Below are 19253 nucleotides of genomic sequence, written 5' to 3'. Positions count from 1 at the left end.
TATTAGTCTCAGGATCTAAATAGCTGCAGCATAAAAAGTAGTATTTCGGGGATAGCAATCGTCTACGAATATATTTATTTTTGAATATTTAATAGATCATTGCTTTAAATTTCTAAATGTTTAATATAATCACATTACATTCACTGATTTGAAACTAGTATAGATCTGATGGAACATGCTACCTATTGGGTGTCAATAGGCGATCATCAGGAATATCAAATCTAGAATTGCGGCTTAGCTGAGATAGTAAAAATGTAAAGAAATGACAATTCAAATGAGGATAAATAAATATTATATATACAGTTAATTCGGTTGAGACTCTCGAGACTAGGATCTCGATTGAGTAATCTCTCGGAACCTGTATCTAGTAATTTAACTCGGTAGAGTTATGGATCTCTCGGACTTTTGGGATTAAGAAATAGTTGACGGTTAACTCGGTAGAGCTATGAATCGTTGGGACTGTGCCATAGGACGGTTAACTCGGTAGAGTTATGAATCTCTCGGGACCGTGCCATATGAAATATAATGGATGAAAGAACACACACACACAGACATAGTATATATAAGATTATTATTTGAAATTATATACTAGCGTTTCATTCGGTTCTATATTAAACTGCTTATATATAAAATATTTATATCATGCTATTTGAGTTTTGTTTTAACATCCATCAGTAATTTATACGAACTAACTCATTTTTAACTGGCATGTTGTTCCAAATATTTTTATAAGTTTTTAGAGTTTGCGGGAACATACTTTCACACCATTTCCTCTAGAATTTTTTATTTTGAAATGTAAATGTAAAATAAATGTTTTAACTCTATTGCTGCAATAGAACTAGTTGTTTATATTGGTGTGTATCTGTAGACTTAGTACATAAGTTTCATACTCTGATTTTGAGTTGATATAACGTTATGTGGTGTGAAATACCGCGTACAGTTTAAAATAAATGATTGGATTTTAACAAGTTTGATCTCGATATTTATGTTGTTTACAGATTGATATCGAAATTGTTTAAATACTATTGAGGTTATTTATATTATAGTAGTTATAATTAAATAATCTCAAAACTGATCAAAAATATTTAAATAATTTAAAATTAAATGTTATGTTTTACGTAATTTTTCAATTATTTTTGTAGTAAATATAATATACTTTATTTATTATTTATTAAAATATTACACTCTTTAAGATCATTTAACGTATCAACGACAATAGCTAATAGGATATCACCAAACAAGTATTGTTTTATTAGCTAAAGACTATCAGCTACGAACTAGTAACTAACAACTATAAGTAACATTTGAAACAAACATCAATTTAGAGTCAAAATTTTATGAAAGGCACAAAGTCCTATATAAAATTTGCCTTTCTTTCCCATAAAAATGTTTAAATTATTTTCTTTTGTAGTCACACTAACTATTGATCTTATAACAAGAAAACATAGGGTTACTCTATATGAGGTTATTAAGTGAAATAACTCTAATTGTAAACCATTCACGTTTAATTACTCATGCTATGTGGGACAGTGGGAGCACCAACATTGTGGCATACACGTCAGATTTATTTTCAATTTAAATATGAATAATTTTTTCAATTTAAAGTTTAATATTTTAAAAAAATTACAAATAAGATCATTTGTAAATGCTACGTGTATGTCACGCATTATCCACGTCAACAAGAGTAACGACGAAAAAAAAGTTAAAAGATGCCTCATTTTGTTATTTTTTGATAACCTTACTTTCAAAGGAGAATCATTAAGGTCCAAAACAAGAACCAAGCCAAATATGAGGGACCAAATATACAATTAGCCTTGTAATACCTAAAAGGTGAAAAAAGAAAATAAGTTCTTTCCAAAGTCTCAATTTTATTTTCTTGAAAGGAAATTCTCAAGTTTTTCAGTTGGCTCAAAAAACAGCCAATATTAAGAGCTTTAATCAATAATGGATACCTCAGTCCAACCCTTTCCAGTTCCTCACAAGAAGCTTTTTATGAATATCCAGGTATACTTACCTTTAATTTCTTTAGTTTTGATTTATATATTGCTGTAATCAATTCATTAGGTTTATGATTTGGGAGTAAAGTTGAGTTTTGAGTAATTGAGTGAATGTATTAAAATTTTAATCTTTGCATGAATAATTTGTTAAAATTCAGTGATGGTGAATTACAATTTTAAAATTGCAAAAAGTTCTCATTAAAATTGTGAACAAATTGAAATAATATAAATGATGTTCCAAGATTGTGTAATTGAACTTGAAACTGAAAATATGGCTGTGATTTCTTAATGTGTGAAGTTTTTCTGATAGTTTGAGTTTCCTAAGACATAAATTTGCATGTTTAACTTCACAAGTTACTAGATTTCCAATACAACATGATTATCCAATTTCTAATTTACCTTCTCTTTATCCGAAGTGGGAATACTCTAATCAGTGTACTGTGAAAATCAAATTGTGGTAGCAGGGGCGGAACTAGCTTTTGTGAAATGGGGGGACGAAATCATACAAATTTTATTTTGAGGGGGCGAAATACATAAAAATTACTATATTTTTTCAAAAAAAAAAAAGTTCAAGGATGTTTTGTTAAAAAAAAAAATTGCAGGGGCGGTCGCTACCTCAGCCATAAGGCTGGTTCCGCCCCTGTGTGGTAGAGAGTTCTGTTGTTGTTTCACTATGGTTTCGGGATGTTTATTTAACTAGAATTCATCCCGGTAGCGGTCATTTACACCTCCAAGTTTTCTTTTATGTTCTCTCTCCTGAAATATCATATTTTCTCTTTTTTTAAGGTTTTAGTGTAAGGCAATCTATGCATGTTCAAGATCCTTTTATCGGTCATAATGAAGGATTGTGCCCCTAATAATCGTATTTCGCTAGAGATGAAAGGGAATATAGGAAATCTATATCTTCAGAGTTATCATCCCAAAAAAAAAATCTTGTGATAGGTCTTTGTTGCATTACAACAAAAGCTACCATTTCGTAGCGCTGATGTAAGTTTTCCTAACTTATGCTCTTTCTGCCTGACAGGGTCGCAAAACGGACATAGTCATTTGCAGTTATGATGATCATTTTCTTGTGAGTTTTCAGAAATCCTTTTATTCATTAACAGCATTGTTGCTCATATCTATGAGGATATTCCTGACCTTTATAACTTCTTTTAGGTGATTGCAACCCAAATAGGAAAAATGGGGTCCATACTACATGCCAGGTATGCATGTCCTTTCTCTCAGAAATCAGTTTCTTTGTGGTGTTCTTGATTTGATGTCTAGATTTTTGACAAGAAAAACGTAAGTGTTTGAGGTTGTGGTCTGTTTTCAGCATGGAGATAGATTTCTTTATGTTGTAACTGTGGATCATGGTCCAAAAATTAATTTGATAAGAACTCAGGTCATAATCTTTCAATTAGCCATAGAATCAGCTTACACACACAGATTTATCACATGCTTTGTTTCTTGTCTTCTGATAGATTTGAAACATGCATCTCTACTCAAACACAGTTCAAAGATAGAAAGTTTCTGTTCAAATTTGTTGGTTTATCAGCCCTTCTTGCTTTCCTGCATCATATGTCGTATCAAAAACCTACGTAGGCGAGTCCCACCTTTCGGCTTTTAGTTTCAGTTTTCAGAAACACTTATAAAAATGTGCAATTTAATATTTATTATCTATAAGTTAAAAATATGGTTTCGCCATTTTCCATATCAATGTTTCTCGTTTCAGTGTTTCCATGCAATATAGATCAAAACAATAGCAACATGTCAAATCTAAATTATGTTGCCAGGAAGGAGGAAGGGGTTTCACTGGATCCCACTTTTAATGTATCTGTGATATTCGGCAAACGAGATGAGGTAAGTACTTGGTCCTATTCTATTATCTTTGGCTTATGCTGCATTTCACTTGATTGTTTACATAATTTGTGCAGCCAATGCTAGTGGCCTGTGCACGGAAACTGATCGAACACATAAGGTAACACTATAAGTCTGCAAGCAAATGCTGGTGTGTATGTTCTTCTGAATATCCTGATTCTAGATGTCTAATGTCTAATTGTTTGTTAATGGCAGTAATTCTGGCTCATCTAGAACATTGATACTATCCCTTGGTCTAAAAGACCATTCTGTGGTAAGCGAGATTCCGCATTTTTAAACCACCAAACGCTTGGTTTCCATTTTGGTTTAAGCGTATCTTTGTTCCAACAATGAAAATAATACCCTTTCTAAATCATGAAATTCATGTTATGCAGGATACAATGAAAGGGATTGTTTCAGCCGTAGTTCAAAATCTGACAATGTAATGTGTAGTTAATTCAGATTATTTACAGTTCCTCAAAGAGTGTTGCAGCAATTAGAATTTTTAAGCTATGGATGTTTCTTCATTTCAACTTTTCTTTTCTAGTTAATGATAACAAGTCTTGCTCGATCTTTTATATGTTTCCCATGCCCCCAGTTAGCCCTAGGCATGGTTCGTGAACCGGTGGCCGGTTTGGAAAAGTAATAGAAAAATGAAATTTTAAATTAATATTTCATTTTTCATTTTTTTTAATTTAAATAGCATAAATAAAATGAGGTATTTATAAAGCAAAAAAAGGTTCAAAAAATCAACTCAAAATCAAATCGACCCACGAAGTAATCAAATTGATCAAAAATCAAACTTATAACATGTTATTAATTATTAATTATTATATAAGTTAATCAAATATTCGAAGGTGACAAACATAATATTTATATTTATTTCTTTTCAAATTAGCCGATTTGTAACTGGCAGTTTAGGGTTCTAAAAGTGTTAAACCGGTCCCCCGGATTTTGGTTCTGTTCCGCCAAAAAGTGTATATATAATCTAGGATTGGGATTCTATCAAGTTTAAAATGAACTTGAGGGGTCATGTTTACGATCTACACCGTTCATTATAAAATGACCGTTGTAGATTAATTTGATTAAAATTGTACCTTTTTCATCTACACCGTTCATTTTATAATGAGCGGTGTAGATCATGAACATGACCCCCTCAATTTCAAAATGAATTTGAGGGAATCCCAATCCATAATCTATTGAAAGGGCAAACGATCATGAGTTTTTGGACTATTACACCATTACTCTAATTTTGACAATCTTCTCTCATCTTTTATTTAAAAATCACAAAATTATCCATAAAAAATGTGTCTTAATTTTAAAAATTATACTTTAAATTTAAAAAAGTTATATTATACCAAAAAGAAAAATCGCGTTCTATTCTTCTATTTTTGTCTACAAAAAACATCACAAATTTATATCATATACCTCACATGAACATAGAAAATACAAACTTTTGCGCATAAAGTTATAATACAAAGCATGCATAAAAAAAATAGAACATATTTTTTAAACAAATGACCAGTCCAATTTCATTTTTGGCAATTTTATCAACTATCAATTTGTGATTAGGGGCATACTTTCTCAAACTGAGGTGCTGAATAAATTTCATAAATATCTTAGGTAGTTCAAATTTACTCAAACCAATCAACTTTAGCTGTCATTTATTTTCAATTTATCTCAAAAGTAGATTTAAATTTCTCAGCTCTATAAATAAATTAAACAGACCAGAATTAAATTTATAAGTTCAGTTTGGTTATATTCAATTTGTGTACACCCTACACATGATATCTTCACTTATCAACTCCTCATCAATTTAAATCAAATTGTAAATACACAAAAATAGATGTATCCTAATTGAAGTGTTTAAAGTGTTGAACTTAAAAAAATCAAATTTCGGAACAAAAAGCTGCTACCAGTAAAAGAAGCAGCCAAAATTTCTGAAGAAAATATACAAAAAAATAGCAGTATAGTACCTCTGCATAAACTTGATTTAATCCCTTATTCCACATGGCTGGCCAGAACAGGCGATGAAGGAAATAACAATACACAGAGAACAAAACTGAATCATAATTTACAATCAGGTCAACAAATTACAACACCGTCTCACACATGATGCGAGACTCAGAGGAATGGCATCTCTACCATTTACATGTTCACACATATTATAGTACACTAGAAAATACAATGCATAACCTAAGATGCCCCTTATACCTCATCGATACGTGGCAGATGGTTACGTGATGATCTTTTTGCCACCAAAGAATATACTCTCGACCTGCTACAAACATTACTCCTTACTTATACACCAAACCGTTCAGTTGTCTTTCTAACTGCACACAAAAGAATGGACATTCAATCCACTTGAGATGGAATATGATGATAATACACAAGTGCACCAACCAGAAACATCGATTATATATGAAAATTAATATAGTTTCCTAATATTTATGTTTCGTAAAAGGAGGGCAACACCTATTATTAATAATACACCAAGGGAGGAGGAAAACAAGCATTTGCAAGTCAATTATGGCTATCGGATTCCCTTCTACTTTTTTCTTTTTTGACACAATCACATTTAGCGCTAGTAACGTAATAGTACTTTGATAGAAAAAAATGGTTGGATGATCCAGATATACCAAGCTTGGAAAACAAACCTGAGCATTTTTCAACTTCTGTCTCTGCAATTCCTCGACAAGGCTTCCAACACTGACATGGGGACATTAAAATGAGTTTGGGATTCATGCCAAAATAGCAATAATTATATCAGTACTAGTTTTCTGGTTGTCATGCCATACCTTTGTTGCAGATTAATCAATTCAGCCTGCAGTTCCCTTTCCCGAGCAGCAGTAGGCGATACCTGCATATTGTGTACAATTGAGATCAATTTTTCAAAACAAACGGATCCAGGAACTATGCCAGACATGGTTAGTTAAAAAAAAAAGAACAACTTTCCAGTCAAATTGGTTAATAAAATTCGACCATATCTGATTGGCCAAAGAAAAAAAAGGGTAAGTAATACAATTACTCATGGCTTGGCTTATTATTGACTCTTTCTAAGAGCAAAATCATAGACATGTATCATGTATGTTATTCTAGCAATTCCATTTTACAGTAGAATTTTTTTGTCTTAGTGACATCTGTATGTCCTTCGCTTTTTCTAATACGAAAGAATAAAGGGAGAACTACCTGTGATGGATCATTTGTGGCTGCCTCAGTGAGCTCCGTTTGCTTGCCTGCATTGATAATGAGTCGAGCAAAATGATCAAAACACTAGAGAAATTGATCAAGCACTAATAAGAAAAACAATAGACGAGAGTTACCAGAGCCTTGCTCCATATACTTTATCAGTTTAATAATTTCTTCCTGCCAACAAAACCATTAAGCATTGTGAAACGTGATATATAGCAACAAAGATTCAACACATCAAAGAAACATATATACCCTCTGTGTGGCGTTCTGCTGCAGAATGCATTGCAGTGATGGGAGAACGGTGGCAGCTGTAACGTTTGACGAACTTCCACTAACTGGGGTAAAATACCAGTTTGTAGGACCCTGAACCAGAAACATTAATAGCAATGGTCACAAAGCCATTGCCTTAAAGATAAATGTCTAAGTTCCATACATTAAATCCAGTCACACATCATAGAACAAAAAGCTCAAAGAGCCACTCAATGTCAACCTTATAACTTTTATTTTTAAAAAGCAAAAAATATTCACATGATCTAAGAAAGCAGACATCCTAAAGTACCCAGAAGAACTCGCATGGGGAGTAAACTTAAACCAGAAGCATTGGAACCTCAGTGGAAGCATTTACTAGAAATCAAAATAGATACAGGTGCATCCAGTGCAGCTATAAAGCCAAACACCATTTTCACAAACCTATACTGACCAGGTAGTCTAATCAAAGGGGAAAGTCAAGTAGAATTGCTACCTAAACTTCAATTCCATCTTTGTGAAGAAGGCCATCAAATACTTGCATTCATTATGACCTTTAATACTGATCTCAACTTGAAATAACAGTACACTGTCTCCTCAAAACTAACCAAGTAATGTTCATAGAGATATAGTTCAACACAAAAGTAAAGGTTTCACCACAAACATGTGTATACTGGTGCCGAAAACAAATGTTTTGCTAAGACTACATTTTTTATATAATACTAAAAAAGAACCTAACCATAATCTCAATTCTCACCATTAATTGACTGAAAGACTCATCCACAGGAAAGATATTGTTAACAATTAAATTTGAAATGCTATAAACATTCTTCGAAATGGGCAAGCTGCAAACTCTTGTTTAATATGTAACATAAGTCTGTGCAAACAAAATGCGGGCCTAAGTTAACCAGAGAACATATGTCAATCAAATATACCTTTGGGCTGAGCTCTGCGGAAGTAACCTTGAAGCGCCCCTTACGTTGGACAACTGCTCCTTCTGACACATCTTCTGCTACATAAATATATTTTAACATATCATTATAAGCAAACAGAAAACAAATGCAAAATTCTACAGCTGACATACCAGATGGAAGATTGTTGTTGTCTCTTTTCTGTCGATATAACAATGGACCACTATAATTCCGTTCTGGTTGATATTTTGGCTGTGAAAGGTCCCTATAACATATTTTGAACATTACAAGCTATTAACTACTTGAAGCACAGCCTGTCATGTGGATACAGGACAGTTAAAAACAACCAAAATAGTCATAACAATAACAAAGTTAACTTCATGATGCATATCAAAATTCAAAACAGCTAAGTAAACCATATAAAAAGACAAGAAATTGTTATTTCATGAATTGAGAAATCATGGAGTTATCGTTTTTTTTTCTCAGCACTTTAGATTATGCCAAAAATTTGATTTAAATAACCTTTAGGGTATAATTTACTTTCACATCATATGTTACAATAAACACATGTAGGTAGCCACTAAAGAGCAAGCTAACCAACAAAATCAGCTAGAGTTTTATTCTAGAAGCACTGCTTTAAAAGCTAGGGCTGTAAAAGGACCGAGCCATCGGCTGAATAAAGAGCTGGGCTCAAACTCAGCTTGAGCTCGTTCGTTAATCTAAATAAACCGAGCTCAAGCATAATTTTCTGTTTGTTTATTCAAACAAGCCAAGCTTGAGTTTAGTGACACGCCGTTTGGTTAAGTTCATAAGCAACTCAATTATGAACTCATGAGTTATCTCGTGTAGGGTTAAAAATATCATAATTAAAATAAAATTATCTAAATTTTATAGATAAGTTTATTTTCTTAATTTTAGATTAGCGGATCTCGGCTTGTGTAGCACTGGCACAAACGAATAAAAAATGAGCCAAGCTTGAGTCAAGTTCAAGCTAGACAAATATTATATGAACCACGCTCGAACCAAGCTCAAAATCAGCTGCCAGGTGCTGAGACAAGCTTGAGCATTCCAAACTAAGCTCGACTAGGCTCGAGTACACATCTATTGATAACATATCAGAACCTAATACACCAGTATTAAACATGTCTAACAGTTATTTCCTTTCAACTACAATGCAATTCGATGTCTCATTCATTTGTACATCCAGGTGTCTTTTGCAGCTCTAACCAGCTCTAGTAGATGGAATACACATGTTTTCCTGGTCTTATATCCTAAATGTAGTTCACTGATGACACCAGCGCCATATCAAACATGCTGGAAAACTTCTAGCAGAGAACAAAAAATTAGAAACGTATCAAATAGCTTTGGGCAGTCCTCCATTTACCGATTTCTCTTGAAAGAATACGAAATATTATATATATTTTAAGAATGCCTTCTATTTCATTCATGAGAGATCTCAAGGCACCACAACATATTACATCAGTAGCTCTACTGTGAAACACCACGAGGGGGAAGAAATAACTACTTTTACTTTTAGCGAATTCAAGAAAACTATCAAACGTAACAAAATATATAGCATCTATCTTTTTAAATAAAAGCAACAAAAATAACAGTGCTCTTAAATAAACAGGAGGAACTATCAATCTGAATTCAAAAATCAAGTAAACATAAAGCAGTCTTATAGCAACAATCAACTTCCAGTTAGAATAAAACCCACCTATTTTCATCACCAATGATTTTTTTAGGAGAAAGGGAATTCTCTGGTACTAATGGACCGCTCAAACATTTTTTATACTCCACAGAAATATGACGGGGTAAAGAACTGCTTCGCTCAAAATTATCACCTTCATTTTCTTCAATTCCTTGATTAACAGCACTACATGTTAATTTTGTGAGAACCTGTTGCTCGGAAGCTGTTTGGGCAAAACCTTTCCAGCTTGGACTAGTTGCATCCGTATCATCATCATCATCACCAACATCAAAACAACCTCTGCATCATATCACATGTTGCATAATTTAAGAAACAATTATACCTTCAAAAATAATAGGAAAAATAGGTCCTTAACAATGGTAACAATGGCACAACAACATATCTTCTATAAAAATAAATGCATTGTATAAGCTAAAATAGTAATTATTTCCATGTGAAGGGTGCAGTTTAATATCTATTCCAACACCAAAGATCATCCACTGTCCTTAGAGCCAATTAGTTATATAAAATTTAAAGTGATAAGAGAAAGAGCCTCACTTAAGTGCTTGAAGAGGTTTAATAGGAAACGAAGCAAGTGAACTTTCCAAATCATGCATATCATTTAATCCATCCTGAAATAATGAGAGGAGGACTTTTGGAAGGATGAAAATGAGAGGGAAGAAAAACTACAAAGAAAATTCAAGCATGCATATTGAAACCTCATGACTAGGAGCAGTAGTTGAATGGTTAGCCCTATCGTGGGAAATCCTCTCAACCGGAAGCTCAATGTTATTATGCCAGTCTCGTTGCTTGGCACTTCCATCGGGATCTAATGCATTTGGCATGTCATCATAATCCTGAATCTGCAGGTGGCCAAAAGCCAGTGATGTAAATACATGCAAATATTTTCCTACAAAGACGAATAATCTTGACTGAACTTACTCACCGAAGCAGCCTGACTTTTCAAATCCTCAAGGTTAAAATTCCAGGCACTTATTCCTCTTATATACTCTTGCTGCAACATGACAACATTTATATTAATAGTTCCATCAAATTTGGTGTCGCACCCTAAAGCTAACTTGATTATGTAAAACACCTTTGCATACTATATATGGACAAAATTACAAACAACTACACCGTTTGTTCCAATGAACGAAATTTAACATTTAGGATAAATTACCAGAGCTGTAAAGTTGCAAAACAGCATTTATCCTTCTAGCCCAGTTCAGTCAGACATGCAACTGCTAAAGGAATGCACAAGCTTATGGAACTTGAGCAAGCGCAAGGGAAAAAATGTTCGCTTAGTTAGGTATATGTTAAGATGCATCAACAATTCGGTCTTATATAATTAGCTGGTGTCCTAATCTCATCTTCTGTTTCTTTTAATTTCATCGTTCTAGTACCTCTTATCAAATTTCCTCTCACATAGTTGTCCCACACCATGTTAATCTTCTCATTCTTCCTTATTATTTTCATTCTCACATTTTTTTCCGCATCACATCACTTCTTATCTCCATGATTCTTCTTTTTCTTTTTTTCTTTTGTTTATCTTTTATTTATTCTAATCGACTTTTACTCAATCGTTCTATTTAAACTAATTTCTCTCTCTCTAATTCTATTAGTTTAGTATTAAAATTTGCACATTGCTTTAGTGATGCAAGCGCTTAATTTCCACTATGTGCTTTAAGTGAGAGGCATATCATTTTTGACTACATTGCTCTAAATTAATTGGTCAAGTTTCTAAGAGCATGCTCTATCAGCACCCATCATTCAGTGAACTAAAACAATGTTCAGTTCACAATCCATGACATGATTCTGACAAAAAAAAAAGAGAATATGAATTATGCGGTCATTCACAATGGCGGCATATCGCATGAAAAAAGCAGCTACTAACGGCATGCGCGAAGAACTGGTATAACCTGTTAAGGAACTGTCTTTTTTCAGCTAACACTTTCCAAGATTGATTAAATGCATATCAAGTGCTTCTGAGCCAGACTTGAACATGCAAAAATTTCATGCATTTCATTTTCCTATGACCTGTCACCAATGTAAAGTGGAGGTTTGCTCTTAAAAGAGGCTGCACTGCCTGAATAAGTCCAGATTGTAAGACTGGTCACCTTTTACTCACCAGCTAGTATAACTGTATCACATTTAATGACCAAAAGAAATATAAAACTTGGTGAGAGTTTTGGCTGAATTCGATTTTCCTTTAATAAATTCTATAACCAACATCAACATGTATTTTATTCAATACTGTCCAATCCTAGAAGTTGGCAATCGTAGTTACTAAAGGCGTAACTACGATATTATGACGATAACTACTTTTACCCATGAGTTTAGGTCATAATTACTAGTCCATAATCGTTTTTTGAGAATAAAATACTCCAAATCTAGATAGCACGGACACTTCATCCAATCAACGTGTCCCGACTCGGAAACGTTTTAGACATTTGACGTTTCGGACACGAAACTTCATTTTTTACATAGGAAACCTTAAAATAACACCGTTTCGCCGTGTCCATGTCCAAGTGCCCCGTTTCCCGTGTCCGTATCTCTGCTACCTAGCTCCAGAGTCTTAAGTTATTTAACTATTTTTCCCATCCATTAAATGATAATACTTTTTCAAAAATATATAAATCATTTAAACGAAAAACAATTGTTAAAATTAATATAATATCTCTAAAAATAATTAATTTTATATGTTATTATTAAGTATAAAATTAATTAAAAAACTAACAATAATAAAAAAATTATAAGATTTTATATTGATTTTTTTTCTTAATTATTCATTTTATGTTAAAATATGTAAATAGTTTGAAAATTGAAGCAAAATTTATATAATGATCTTTTCTTTACATTGTAAGATTAAAGAACAAAAATATTGATTTTTAATTTCCAACTTTTTTCATTTTCAATTAATGATGAAATAAAGTGTCATTCAAATATAATTTTTTAGAGCAAAAATTACTCCCACTGTCCCAATTTAGAATTAATTTCTTTTTTTTTGTTAAATTCTATAGCGAATTTAAAAGATTCTTTTGCTTCAGTAAGTTGTATTTTTTAATTTACTTTTTCAAATATATGATTCAAAGAAAGTATAAAGATTAAAAATTCATTTAAAAAATTGTGCGGAATAGGAAAAATAATGTTGATACTTGATTGAGAGAAAGATATGTAAATATATTATTATCATATTATGTATACAACTTGTCCCATTCATGTTGGACATTTAACTGCTAAATAGAGGATTAAAAAATTAATTGAAACGTCTGACATGAAATGTGTCGACCCTTCAATCCTAAATTCAAAGTACTAGAGGACCTGAAGCCAAATAACACACATGATAAGTAAATTCAAAGAAGCTACATATTTCACCTGTGATAAGTGATCCTTATCCTCATACAAAGCCTTATTCTGAACAAGAAGATCAGCATCTTTTGCCTGAAAAAGGAAAACAAGAAAGATAAGGAATATTGTAAAGAAGTTATGCCTCATCCAATAACAAAGTTCGCAACAAAAAACATCCATATTAATCAAACAAAAACCCAGAAATGATTTTGTAATGAGACCTTCAGTATCCTAAAGCGATCCCCCAACGGAGGAAGACCTTGGAGAATCGTTCGAGCAAGGTATTCATTTGATCGAGCATGTTTGAAAAAATGGTGTTTCAATAACTTTTCTGAGGTAGGGCGTTTCTTTGGATCCTTCACTAAGCAAGCAGCTACCAACTCTTTGAATGACTGAAAGTGTGCACAGAGTGTAAATTCATAAGCATAATAGGGCAAATTTTTCAACAAAGAAACGCAACAAAACCTTAGAAAATCTTTTGTCTCTTTCATAGTCAAGTCCTGGAGGTGCATTTTGTAAGGTCATCAACAAAACCTGGAGTCATTGTAAAAATTAGTGCCAACAAAATTCTTCCTCTAACATAATGACTAGGAATCAGATATAATTTTTACTTTCATTGGTGGATACTTGGAGAAAGGAGCATGGCCATGAGCAAGTTCAAGAGCAGTTATCCCAAGAGACCAGATATCTGCTCTGTTCACAGAGAGGAAATTTTTTTAGGGTTCGTCAACACATAATTTGCGACATTAGAAATCAAGAAAAAAGTATTTCGAAAATTTCCAAAATGAAAGTTCTACAGTTCACTCACTTAAAGTCATATCCATGTAATTGCTGCATAACTTCAGGGGCCATCCTAAAAGCAAAGTATACAATTAAAACATGTTTCTAAATCAGGCTTGCACATTAATTTTCTTCAAAACAATAGACATTAAAAGTCAGCTTTATGCAGTATACAAAGAAGACACAAAAGAGGAATATTGGTCAATGAATTACCAGCATGGGGTTCCAACAAAAGTATTTCGAGACCGCTGTCTATCTCCCGTATCAAACATGCATGCCGAAACTCCAAAGTCTGCTAACTTAACTGCACCATTAGAATCGATTAAGATGTTCCCAGCCTGCACAGTGATGTTCAGAAAGCCAACAAGCATCACTTCATAACATCGAAGTATGCAAAGATGAATAGTGAAATGCAAAACGCTCTCAGAGATGATTTAATAAGAAAATAGGATACCTTAACATCTCTGTGGATTTGACCATGGGCATGAACATATACAAGAGCTTTGAGAGTCTCATGCAATAAGGTAGCAATAACAGGCTCATCAAAACCTTCTGGATAGGCATATTTCATTATATGAAGGCAGGATCCGCCAGCCATGTAGGGCATCACAACCCAAAGGCTGTGCCCTGCAGTAAAGGAACAATATGCTCGCACTGCATTTGGATGGTCAATCAAGCTCATTGTCTGTACCTCTCGTCGTATTCCATCCTGCGCATGTTATAAAGAGACATTATAAAGCATAGCATGGCATAATACTTTAAATTAAATTCTATGCGAGATCAGCCAGAGTGAGAAACCCAAGAACAATCACTAGTGGCACATGATGCAAAAATGAATACACTGCAGACATTTGTAAAAGCAATTTACGTGCGCCATAAATTTAAGCAATCAGAACACAGAAATGCAAAACAAAGTTTGAATGGTGTACAAGTCTTGTCCTGCAATGCACACAGTTTGATACTTAGGCAATGTAATGCAAGGTATAATTAAAATAATACAATGTAGCATGTAGTTGGTTACCCAAAGATGCAAGGAAAAATTAAATCAGTTTTATGCAGAAACATAATAGTAAAGAAGTGAAAAGGTAAATTATTTTCACACAATCTTGGATGTAATATTATCCAGAAGAAAAATGTTAAACTTACTTTTATCTATTCAACCAAATCAAACTAAAAATTATGGTTTAAATAAACAATGGATTGGTTTTAAGTTAAAAATAAATTATTGGTTTGATTTGCAGGTATATAACATATTAAACCAATAACATTTGATGATCATACTGATTGTTATTTTTTGAGTCTTTTAATACATATGCAGTTCGTATTAACTGATGAACTTTATGTTTCGGACGATTCTAGTATAGCTTTTCAATGAATATCAAGGCATTATAATATAACAATACTATACTTTTTCATATGTTAACTGTTATTATAACTTGTATGCTATATTTGTGAAGAAGAGAATATTTAGTTATAATTTTAGAAATAATATCTTTTTATATGGAAAATAAAAAAATTAGATAAATTCACCAAAAGAATAAATTAGAATTTTTAATAAATAAGTTGTTGATTATTTGGATGATGGCTCAAATCGAGTCCAAAAAATTTATCAAATCAACCTAAAAGTATTGGCTTAACATCAAATTTGATTTGATTTTGTTTTGAAATTGTTTAAACCAGTATATTTGGCTTGGGTTAGCATGTTTTTGCTAAATCATTCAAGTCAAACCACATACACCCCCTACTTCAACTAGTATTTTGCCCTATGGTATATTCAAATAGGGTGCTTCTGCGGTTACTTTGTCCACTGGTCACTTAAATCAAATGGTGAAATTGACAAAATAGAGTAAAAAAAGATAACTTTAGAAAAAGCCATTGCAACTTCTATTTTCTTTTTTCCTTCCCAATGCCACCCGGCCCACCCCGACAAGAGGAAGAAGAAGAAAGTTGAAGGATATTAAGAAGTAGACTTGAAGGAAAAATAAAAAATCTAATTTTCCTATTCTTTCACATTCACCTTTTTACTATCCAAACAGAGAAAAAACTGAAGTTATCCCTTTCTCCTTCATTCATCTCACTTTTCTCACGAGAAAGCACGAAAAAAGCAAGTAAATCGAGATTTCAAACTACCAAGTAATATCACGTAGCCTAATGGAGCTAAAGTTGAAGCATGCACTATTGTTCAATAACTCAGTTTTAACTTTAATAGTTTAATGTTTGTTGATAAGTAATTTGATTTCATGAAGTTGCAAAGAGTAGAAATTATGTACAATCACTGAATCACACAACATTTGCAGAACTTCATATATAAAGTAGGCTAAATCCTCAAAAAATACCAAACCTTTGCGATTTTTGTCAGTTATGGCCAAACCTTTTAAAATTCGCAAATATAACCCGTTTTGCCAAATTATGTTTCTTTTATAGCCAAATTCAAATCAAAACCGATTTTTTTGCCAACATAACAACCATGTATATAAGATTAACAAATATTCAATCACAATAAAATATCAAATCTTTACGTGTTATGTCATAATAAAAGGTTTAATCACAATAAAAAATCAAACCGATTCAAAAATGGCTATAAAAGGAACATAATTTGCCAAAACGGGTCATATTTGGAAATTTTGAAAGGTTTGGTCATAACTGACAAAAATCGCAAAGGTTTGGTATTTTTTGAAGATTTCGCCTATAAAGTAAGTAAATGTACCATCAACTGATCCAGAGTTGATAAATACACACAATTTATATTGCATATACAGTCCAGAAATCACTATATGTATCAAAAAAATGCACATACCAGGTCATTGTTGCACCTTTCCAAATCAAGAACCTTGATTGCAACCATCTCGTCGAGCGGAATACAGAGAGCCCTATAAACAGTGGCGCTGACACCTTCACCAACATCTTCATATAACTTGTAATCTTTTGCACTGACAGGAAACTTCTTCTCTGAAATTTGGTCCATGTGTTCCCCTTACAACACACCATTAACCAGTGTAGTCAAAGGCGCTCACCTGGTGCGCCTAGGCGCTTAGTCGACTGATGGCGCCTCTAGACCATCCAGTCGAGGCGCCTTCAGTCAGGCGAGCGCTTGATGCGCTTTAGCGCTCGCCTTGGCTCGCCTGAAAATTTGGGAAAGGCGTGCTTTTTTGTACCTTTTTTAAGCAATCGGAGACCGAAAATCAGATGAAGAGGAAGAATCTGCTGTGTTTAGGGTTAGGAAAACTGGAATAGGTTAGGGAAAGAGAATAGAGGTCCCCTTGAATCTTGATCGCGCTGCTGTGTTTAGGGTTAGCAAAATTGGAATAGGTTAGGGAAAGAGAATTGGGATTCCATTAATGGGCCTCCCCAAGCTCAATCTTACATATTTATGATTGGTTTAAGGGTAATTTACATAAATCCCTCAAAAGTGGTCATATCTAATATTTTTATCTCAGCTTTTTTAATTTGACCCTAATCTCTTAATAAAATAAAAAAGTTTTCACAATTCCCTCAATACCCCAGAACCAGCTATTTAATAATAAAATATGACCAAAATAACCTTCTATATGCAGTTTATCATATTCAACCATTACCCTTCTTTTACTGGTTCCTTTTCGTCGATGGGCAATGGTTCACGATAGTGCGGCAGAGTTTGCGGTGGTTCACGGTGGTTCGACGAAAGTCCAGCCTTAGTCATATTAAGATGATTCTGGTCGATTAAGAAGCATGTATAATGAGAGATTTGAGATTAGATCTTAAATGCATATTCAATAAGTTTGAGCTTTGAAGAAAATGGAAAGAGGGAGTGAAACAATCTTTTGGAAGAAGATATTGTTTAAGCTTTGCAGGTTTAAAAATGGGTAATCATTCTACTACACGGATTGTACGCTTTGTATAGTCTTAAAGAACTTGACAGATATGAATAGTTTTATTTTCAAGATTTGAAAAAATTGAGTGGAATTGTTTAATTAGTGATGAATTGGTGTTGATGAATTAGTTCATTTGAAATGAATGTAGAAAAAGACCTATTTCTGACTGAATTTTTCTGTTTATATTTAAGTAGAATGTGAAACAACTAAATATTGCCTCAGATCTTAATTCTTGTTCTCTTAGATGCAATTGCTAGCGAATTACGATTTGAATTCTTGATTTTAAAGAATGGAAAGACAACCATTCAAAAAAATCAGAACTTTCTAACACGATCTTTTAATTTCGTCACTTTTAGTTTGATTTGTATAATTGCATTTCAATTATAGTCCTAGTATTATGAACTCAAACTCTGCTTTTGTTTTTGGTCATTTTGATGATGATTTGGTTACTCTGTTGTTGTTCTTTCTCATCACATTATTGTCTCGAGTCATCCTAGTGTTGTTCATGTACATTTCAGTGTTGTTCTTGGTTGTCCCGCTGTTGTTCATGGCCATTTCGCTGAAGTTCCGGGTCATCCTACTATCAACCATATGCATTCTGCTGTTGAAAAGACACTTGGGACTGCTGTTAAAATTCCAAATTTTATAGTTGCACATTGCTCAAATTATGATTCTGCTGATAAGCTTTCGTTTCTTTGAATGTTAGTTTCTAATTTTCTGCTTTTAATTTGTTAGTTTCATTAAAAAATAAAAAAACATTTGTTTCATCTTCATTTCTTGTACAGTATTGATGTTGAATCTATTATTTTTTTATTTAACTATGTTACTATTTTGTTCCATTTTGGTTGGCTTTGTAAAAGAATTGCAAAAAGTTAATTGCGAAAGACTCTATACGTTTAATACTAGAAAATTTCAATTAGAATATGTTAATTTTAAATTAATTATCAATTCATTAAAAATTTATTTTAAATCAATTTTTTTAGTTCACATTCAATTTATATTAGGTTCATATTCAGTTATATTAAAAACTTTAAAAAGTTTAGTTTGTTAATATAAATTAGGCGAAATTACAAAAGCCTCCATAAGATGTAGATGTTCCACCGATAAATTATTATAAATTGAATTGTTTAAAATAAAAAATTTCAATTATAATATGTTAATTTTAAAATTAGTTTTTTTATTGAGTTTACATTAGATTCATATTGGGTTTATATTAAATTACATCGACCACTGCGGAGAACTTAAAAAGTTTAGTTTGTTAATATAAATTAGGCAAAATTATAAATGTCTCCACAAGCTGTATATTTTTCACCATTAGACTATTCTAAATTATGTTGTTTAAAATAGAAAATTTCAATTAGAATATGTTCATTTTAAATTAATTATCAATTTATTAAGA

At 32.6% G+C, this 19253-nt stretch overlaps 2 protein-coding genes across 3 annotated transcripts; one reads left to right on the top strand and one right to left on the bottom strand.

Annotated features, from left to right (window-relative positions):
• Nucleotides 1-1846: 1846 nt before the first annotated feature.
• LOC126671287 (uncharacterized) lies at nt 1847-4407 on the top strand. Its single transcript, XM_050365048.1, has 7 exons — nt 1847-2004; nt 3022-3069; nt 3156-3202; nt 3773-3839; nt 3914-3957; nt 4053-4110; nt 4232-4407. The coding sequence occupies exons 1-7, from the start codon at nt 1945-1947 to the stop codon at nt 4280-4282; spliced, it is 375 nt and encodes a 124-aa protein (XP_050221005.1). The 5' UTR covers nt 1847-1944; the 3' UTR covers nt 4283-4407.
• Nucleotides 4408-5788: 1381 nt separating this feature from the next.
• Nucleotides 5789-17375, bottom strand: LOC126671921 (uncharacterized). Of its 2 annotated transcripts, none has more exons than XM_050365747.2 (20): nt 16801-17375; nt 14458-14712; nt 14217-14341; nt 14032-14076; nt 13835-13916; nt 13689-13757; nt 13445-13615; nt 13251-13316; nt 10822-10890; nt 10595-10738; nt 10434-10507; nt 9903-10175; nt 8359-8450; nt 8210-8286; nt 7281-7391; nt 7160-7202; nt 7026-7072; nt 6635-6696; nt 6494-6545; nt 5789-6169 (listed from the first exon to the last, which is right to left on the bottom strand). In XM_050365747.2, the coding sequence occupies exons 1-20, from the start codon at nt 16966-16968 to the stop codon at nt 6134-6136; spliced, it is 2061 nt and encodes a 686-aa protein (XP_050221704.1). In that variant the 5' UTR covers nt 16969-17375; the 3' UTR covers nt 5789-6133. The 2 variants fall into 2 exon arrangements, with proteins under 2 accessions (XP_050221704.1, XP_050221705.1); XM_050365748.2 differs by having other exon boundaries at nt 8210-8283; nt 16801-17374.
• Nucleotides 17376-19253: the final 1878 nt, after the last annotated feature.

Source organism: Mercurialis annua, linkage group LG3, assembly GCF_937616625.2.
Source record: "Mercurialis annua linkage group LG3, ddMerAnnu1.2, whole genome shotgun sequence".
NCBI classification, from domain to species: Eukaryota; Viridiplantae; Streptophyta; class Magnoliopsida; order Malpighiales; family Euphorbiaceae; genus Mercurialis; species Mercurialis annua.
This window is presented reverse-complemented; position numbering and strand designations above follow the sequence as displayed.